At 48.0% G+C, this 7,624-nt stretch overlaps 1 protein-coding gene across 1 annotated transcript in view; it reads right to left on the bottom strand.

Annotated features, from left to right (window-relative positions):
• The window catches only part of LOC103798902 (laminin subunit gamma-1-like), a gene marked incomplete at its 5' end in the record, with an annotated part of 11,049 nt that overhangs the window by 2,777 nt on the left and 648 nt on the right, over positions 1 to 7,624 (bottom strand). The window contains 9 exons of the mRNA XM_009071186.1: positions 610 to 724; positions 1,105 to 1,254; positions 1,604 to 1,748; positions 1,941 to 2,078; positions 2,411 to 2,490; positions 2,906 to 3,111; positions 5,384 to 5,540; positions 5,675 to 5,853; positions 6,888 to 7,030. Coding sequence (XP_009069434.1) covers positions 610 to 724; positions 1,105 to 1,254; positions 1,604 to 1,748; positions 1,941 to 2,078; positions 2,411 to 2,490; positions 2,906 to 3,111; positions 5,384 to 5,540; positions 5,675 to 5,853; positions 6,888 to 7,030 — 1,313 coding nt within the window. The remainder of the gene's footprint in view (positions 1 to 609; positions 725 to 1,104; positions 1,255 to 1,603; positions 1,749 to 1,940; positions 2,079 to 2,410; positions 2,491 to 2,905; positions 3,112 to 5,383; positions 5,541 to 5,674; positions 5,854 to 6,887; positions 7,031 to 7,624) is intronic.

The following is a 7,624-nucleotide window of genomic DNA, read 5'->3' as shown; positions in this document are numbered from 1 at the left end:
GAGTTGGGGCTGTTCAGCCTGGAGAAGAGAAGGTTGTGCAAGGACCTCATTGCAACCTTCCAGTGTCTGAAGGGACTCCAGGGAAGCTGCACAGGGACTCTTGGTTAGGAACTGCACTGACAGGACAAGAAGTAACGGGGATAAAGTGAAAGAGGGAAATTTAGATTAGATATCAGACAGAGGTTTTCCCTGTTCTGGTGGTGAGACACTGTCCCAGGGTGCCCAGGGAGGCTGTGGCTGCCCCAACCCTGGCAGTGTTCACAGCCAGGTTGGATGAGCCTTGAGCAACCTGCTCTGCTGGGAGGTGTCCCTGCCCAGGGCAGGGGGTGAGGCTGGGTGATCTCTAAGCTCCATCCCAAATCCTTAACATGCTATGACTCTATGATTCTGATGCTCAGTAAGGAACAGAGCCACTTCAAATTGCTAAAAAGGAGATTTCTAGTCACTGAAAGCCCTTTTTTTTAAAAAAAAAAAGAAAAACAAGCAAAAAGAACCCACCCAAGACTCAGATAATGAGCAACAGCACATCCTGTTTAACCAGGATACTCTACTGCTAAGTGACTTGTTACACAGGAATTGAAGGATTCACTGCAAGTGCTGCTTCTTTACCTTTCAGGTTGTTAAGAATGGTGTTGGCCTCCTGGAGTGTGCCATTGCCCTTCCGAGCAGCTTCTTCTGCCAAGGCTTTTGCTGCATCTGCTCGAGCCAAGAGCTGGTCTGCAGTCTAAGGAGACACAACAGGTATCAGTAGATTCTCACCTTTTGAAGGACAACCACCTAGGTGTACCAAAAGCACTGCTCAGCCTGAAGCACCAACGCCATCCCAAAGAGCAGTGCCTCCCCTGAGACCAGGGGATCGTAGGCACTTCTGGATCACTGCTCTGAACACAAAGATGACACACCTCACCTGGCAAACATCCCTATTTTCCCACACAGCCTCAAGGCCACTGCTTTTAACATCCTTCTGCATCTCCTTTCTGGGATCATTCTCATAATTAACAACAAAGACAAGACTGAGGAAGACCAAATCTTTCGTATCTGGCCAGTTACTTGTCTACCTTGTCTATTTTTCCAGGGAACAAAATCCTGTACAAAACAACTCACCTGCTGCTCTGTCTTCCCTTTCTCCAAGAGGTTCTTTACTTCTTGCTCCTTTGTTTTCATGTCTTCTCTCAAGCCCTCATAATCTTTCAGCTTCCTGGCAATTAGCTGATCCAATTCCTCTGCTTCCTTCTTGATCTTATTTGCTTCATTCTGCAAATGGAAATCAGAAACACACAGAGATTCCTGAAGGTTAAAGAATTTCTGAACAGGTGGCAAATTTTTACACTTCTCTGTTCAAGCCAAGATGGTTGGCAAACACTTCACTCAGAGTTTTGTCCTTCAGAGACTGGGGGAGGTGGAGGGTTTATGGAGGTGGTTTCCTGCACTCAAGTCCTACGGTGTAAAAGCTGAAATGCACACGTCTAGATTATGCCTAGCCTAGTTGGACAACACTCCCACAGACTGTTCTGATGCAGAGAACATTAGCACAGCACATGCAGGGTGTGTGAGGAACATGCAATCTCCAGGAGATACTGCACACTGTGCTGCCCACACGTACCTCCAGCCCCGTGGAATCCACAGTAGGCAGGCTGGTAAGGTTAGCATAGATCTGCAGGGCTCTGTTTCCAGCCTCCTCTGCCTCTGCCAGCACCTTGTTGGCCTGTTTCTCTAGGTCTCGAGAAATGTTCCTTGCTTGATTGTACCTAAAAATTCCCAAAGGATCCAGTTATGTTACAGTATTTTTTTTTTTGGTAGAACTGAATTCAGGAAGAGAACAGAGAGGCTAAGTAATTGAAAATCGACTCTCATAAACCCCAGAGCATACAGAAGGTGTTTTAGCTTTAAGCACTGCTCTAAAGCCAGGAAATAAAACCAATTTTGTGTTCCTGACTCACTTATGGTTGAGCTCATCAATGTCAATTGCAGTTTGGTTTTCTCCAGCCAAAGTCTTCAGCAGCAGTTGATAAGCTTCTGTGGAAGTATCATTTGCAGCCTTGGCTATGCGAACAATCTCATCAGCTTCTTTTTTGTGTCTGGATAAGGCAATGGAAAATAAAATGATGCCATTAGCTTTGGCAGCCAATAGTTTCTAGCTTCAATTTTATTCTCTCTTGCTTTTCCTTCCTTCCCCAGGCTTCAATATGGGTGATACTGAAACCTTTGCAATGGAAGATGCTACAGTTGCCATGGCCCTTGTTCACCCACTGAGTGTTTGCCCTCAGTGCCACGCAGGCATGTCCCCACAGTGCCAGTCTCTTAGTCACAGGGTGTGTTTTTCCTACCCAGCAAATGAGATCTGCTTCCCCTTGCAGGGAAGAGCAGGGCCCTGCTGTGGCCCATGGGACTGTGGTTGGCCACAGCCTACCTTTCTGCCAGCTTCCGAGCCTCTTCTGCCAGCAGGGTCATGTTGTTGGGGTCCCCACTCTGATCTGGAGGTGTAATAGACTGGGAAAAGAAACAGAAGGGATGAAAAAAAAACCCTAGACCTCTTTTTTCATCTTTTATTCATCTTTGATTTAAATATTTAATGTCATTATCTAAATGCTTAGAGATGTGTTTAACCTATTTCTGACTTCTCTATAAGCTTTTCTTAACCGCATGCAGTTTCTACCACTGGTTATCCCTTAAACACAAAAGTGTTGATATTTATTTAGGAGTTCTCAAGTTGGTTTCTCTGAGCAGGAGCTGAGACACAATCTCTGACAGATACTGGTGAACTTCCTTCATTTATTTCTCATCATCTTGATGACAATTTGTTACATGAGAGAGAGAGAGAGACCAAGCAGAGCAGCACACCAGAGGGCACAGAAGGAAGGTCCTCTGCTCTCCCAGCTGTGTGGGATCTCTGCAGCACACTCACCACGTTATCAGCTGCCACCTTTGCCTTCTCCAGCAGATCTGAAGCTAAGCTGATGAGGTCCTCAGTGTCCTCCACCCGCACCCGGGCCTGCTCTGCCAGGTTCTCTGTCTCCCTCACTGTGCCCTGGATGTTCCTCAGCCTGTTGAGCTGACTTGTTAGTGTGCTGTTGATGTCTTTGAGACGATCCATGAGGCCCTGATCTACGTCTGAAAGACACAATATGAAAGAGGAAGCAAAATTAATTACAGCAGGAAGAGAAGCTGGAGCAGCAGCTTACCACTGCAGGCACCACATTGGCAGGTTAATCCCCCACTGAAAGGGGACCAGCAAAGCTGTTCCATAAGTCACTCAGCTTGAGATCAAAGTCACCATCAGAATGTGCACCAAATATGAGAAATGAAAAGCCATTAACTACTAATAAGACAATCCTGCTGGGTGTTGGAACCGACTCTGATGGGGGATTTTGTGTTCAGAATCATGTTTCACCTCTGTCACAGACTTAAAGTGACAACAGAGCTCTTCTCAATGGGTATGAAATATCTGCTTAGGGAATTCTCTTTAGCTCAACTCCCAGAAGTTAAGCAGAGATGGAAGAATAGTGGGGCTGTACACTACTCTCTACTTTGAGCAATGGTGGCTACTCCCAAACCAGACACAGTCTCCACAGGGAGCAGCTAGGAGCTATGTGGAATAGTAAACCCACTTCAAACTTGCCCCCAAACCAAAGGGGTGATAAAAGCTGGCAGGATAGACCCTTGGTTCTCTCATCTGTAGGACAAGCCTCCCAAACTTCCCCAAATTTTTGGACCACCAGGTAACCCCCCACAACACCTTAATAATGAAGCCACTGCAGCACAGGGAGGTGCCTCATGGCCAGGGGCAGCTACCTCTGAAAAGCTGAGAGCATCAGTAAGAGATGCAGTACAAGCAGATCAGTACAAGCAGAAGCCTACAGGCCTCCAAAATCAAGATTTTTCCTAAATACCTCGACCTTGCAGCAGACTTAGGTACCTAACATGAACATTTGACACACATTTCAAAAACATACTACAGAGAAAAAGCACACATAACTCCTAAAGATGTGCACAGACTTTTGCAAGGGGAATCTGTGTTGCATTTAACTTGTTGCTTAGTTAGAGAAGTGCAACATTGCTGGGGAAGGAGCTGGAGAACAAGTCTGATGAGGAGCAGCTGAGGGAGCTCAGCCTGGAGAAAAGGAGGCTCAGGAGGCACATTCTCTCTCTCTTTCTCCAACTCCCTGAAAGGAGGCTGTAGACAGGTGTGGGCTCTTCTCCCAGGTAACAATCAATAGGAGAAGAGGAAATGACCTCAAGTTACAGCAGAGGTTTAGGTTGGATATTAGGAAAACTTTCTTCACCTAAAGGGTTTTCTCAGAGAACAACCTGGAACAGGCTGGAGTCCCCATCCCTGGAGGGACTGAAAAACCATGTAGATGTAGCACTTGGGGACACAGTTTAGTGGTGGCCTTGGCAGTGCTGGGGGAATGGTTGGACTTGATCTTAAGGGTCTTTCCAAGCTAAATGATTCTATGATTCTAAGACTTGGAAAGAATCAAAAATACTATGACAAAACCCAAACCCTTCCCTCACCTTTCTCCAATCCCCACCCTCTGATCCCCTTATGTGGGACTATTATCTAGGCACAGACATCAAACAGACAGCATGTATCTACCTCAGCTGAGAAGATCTTCAGGGATTATTCCCACTGGCAGCAATCTTCCCAAGCAAACACCAGCACTGCATGAGCATCAGCTTTTTCCCAGCTTCCCACAAAGGGGATGGATTGCCCCAAAGTGGTCTGAAATCACTGAACCAACTCCCAGGGGAACATCTTTTACTGCAAAGTCAATAGTCTCCTTCAAGTTTCTCTTCTCCAAAACACACATCATCTCACACATTAAAGAGACCCTAAGGACAAACCAGTGCCACAGACGTGACCAACATCCTGCTCACAAACATCCTGTGGTAGAGGTGACAGTACAACCACCAATTTGAAGCAGAGCTGAACAGGAAAAGCAGCTAAAGGCCATCACAACAGCACTCCTCAGGATTTTGAAGCTTTCATTCTGATTGCTAGGGATATCCCAACAAGAACTACTTTATCCCAAGATGCCTGAGCAAACTCATAAGTGTAATAAGTATACTGGAAAGTCTTCTGCTTGTTTAACAAATAAAACCATCCTTTGTATCTGGAGAGGGGAACACAAACACTTGGATCTGCACAGAGCTAGAGACAAATCTTTAACTTGCATGTACAACAGAGGCTGGTAGGAACAACAGGGATAAAAGCACAGGCACTGTTGCTCTGATAACAACATACACTATCTCAGTGCTCCCCCAAATAGCTGTCAGTCCTGGTTTTTATTTCAAGCACAGGCTTGAAATAAACCACACTGTGTCCAAAGGGAACAGGTAATGAACTCATTCAGTTAAGCCATGTCTGATTAGGTCAACTCACCTTTGCTCTTTTGTGCTTCGTGGAGCAACTCTGTAACTTCTCTTTCTGCCTGCTTCAACCTCTCTTCAAAGGCTTGATCCGTGACAGCTTCATCCCCTGTACCCAGGTTTGCTATAAGATTTTCCAGCTCCTGCAGCCTCTCACGTTGCTCTGCCACCTACACGAGGGGAATAGAACACAGCTATGGCATGGCAGAGCATCTTCAGCCTCTCTGCTTCCAGCAAGCAGCAGCCACGGGTGGGCATGTGCCACCACCTCCACTGGTACCAACAGCAGCATTTGTGGCCTTACCTTATCCTTCACCAGCCTGTAACAGGCTGGGCACTCCTGGCAGCCTGGCCAGGAGCGGTTGTAGAAGTAGTTCTCCTCGCACTGGTCGCAGCGGCTGCCCACGAAGCCTTCCCTGCACTCACAGTGCCCGTTCTCCTGGCACTGCAGCGAGCGCGAGCCCTCGGGGTCACAGTCACAGGCTGTGGCAATGGAAACCCCAGTCAGAATGCACGAGGCAGGAGCACCCCAAAACCCACAGGGCAAGAGCAGAACCTCGATACTCTACAAAGTATATGCAAGAGCTACAGGGCACAACCTCAAAGCTGGAACACAGTCCTGGTCAGGGCATTTCTACCCACAAAGGGGACCCAGCAGATACCTGCCAGGAGCTGAAGGGGCTCCAGGGAAGCTGCAGAGGACTCTTGGTTAGGAACTGCACTGATAGGACAAGGAGTAATGGGGAGAAATTGAAAGAGAGGAAATTTAGATTAGGTATCAGGAAGAAGTTTTCCCTGTTCTGGTGGTGAGACCCTGTCCCAGGGTGCCCAGGGAGGCTGTGGCTGCCCCAACCCTGGCAGTGTTCACAGCCAGGTTGGATGAGCCTTGAGCAACCTGCTCTGCTGGGAGGTGTCCCTGCCCAGGGCAGGGGTTGGGGCGGGATCATCTCTTAACTCCATTCCAGCCCCTTAACATACTATGAAACTATGAACTCAACGCATGTGTTCAGTATTGCTATTTCCTCTCCCACACAGAATTGTTCTACCCCATTTCACTGTAACCAACTGCAGTTAATTTTCCTGCTCCTTACAGGGAGGGATATCAATGAGGATAGTTTGGATCATCCTGTTTTACAATGGTGTTTACAAGATCTCTTGCTCCTCAAGACAGAATCTGTATATCGAGGCCACCTGCAGAGTAGCTGTGAGATTTAACCTGAGGAAACAGGACTGTGGCAGGCCAAGATTCAGAGAATGTATTTACACCAAAGAGAAGTGAGTATCTAATGACTTGGATATCTAGTAAGTTGGATAAGTAAATGATAACAAAAGCAGAAGGAGTTAAGCTATAGTACAGAGATCAAATTTCATCACGCACAGCACAGACATAAGAGCACCAACTTCTGCTGCGACGAAGAGCAAGGTGAGAAAACACCTCCCAGAGACAGGAGGAACTCAAAGCACGTCTGGCTGTGAACACCCTTCCCAGCTGCCTCACTGCAGCCTCTCACACTTACGTTTACAGCCCTCAGAGCCAAAGCCAAAGTGGTTGCCCTCGCAGCGGTCGCAGTGCCGGCCGGTGACGCCGGGCTGGCACTCGCACTGCCCGCTCCGGATGTCACACTGCCCGTTGGTGGAGCCCAGCGCGTGGCAGTTACACCTGGGGGGACACAGGAGGGACACATGGGTCAAGTGTGAAGGACTTAGGGGTGACAGTTGATGATAAGCTCAGTATGAGCTGCAGTGTTGAGTTCACAGCCCAGAAACCAACTGTGTCCTGGGCTATATCCACAGGAGTGTGAGCAGCAGCTCAATGGAGGTGATTCTTCCCCTCTATTCTGCTCTTGTGAGACCCAACTGGAGTGCTGCACATAGTTCTGGTACCAACAACATAAGAAGGACATAGAACTGTTGAAGCAAGTCCAGACGAGGCCACAAAGTTGCTCAGAGCACTGGAGCATCTCCCTCTGAGGACAGGCTGAGGGAGTTGGGGCTGTTCAGCCTGGAGAAGAGAAGGTTGTGTGGAAACTTCAGAGCACCTTCCAGGAGCTGAAGGGGCTCCAGGGAAGCTGCAGAGGGACTCTTGGTTAGGAACTGCAGTGACAGGACAAGAAGTAATGGGGAGAAAGTGAAAGAGGGAAATTTAGATACCAGGAAGATTTTTCCTGTTCAGGTGGTGAGACACTGTCCCAGGTTGCCCAGGGAGGCTGTGGCTGCCCCAACCCTGGCAGTGTTCACAGCCCGGGTGGATGAG

Source organism: Acanthisitta chloris, unplaced genomic scaffold (genome assembly GCF_000695815.1).
Source record: "Acanthisitta chloris isolate BGI_N310 unplaced genomic scaffold, ASM69581v1 scaffold1513, whole genome shotgun sequence".
Classification (NCBI taxonomy): domain Eukaryota; kingdom Metazoa; phylum Chordata; class Aves; order Passeriformes; family Acanthisittidae; genus Acanthisitta; species Acanthisitta chloris.
The sequence above is the reverse complement of the archived record's forward strand: the minus strand, read 5'-3'. Positions and strand labels throughout refer to the sequence as shown.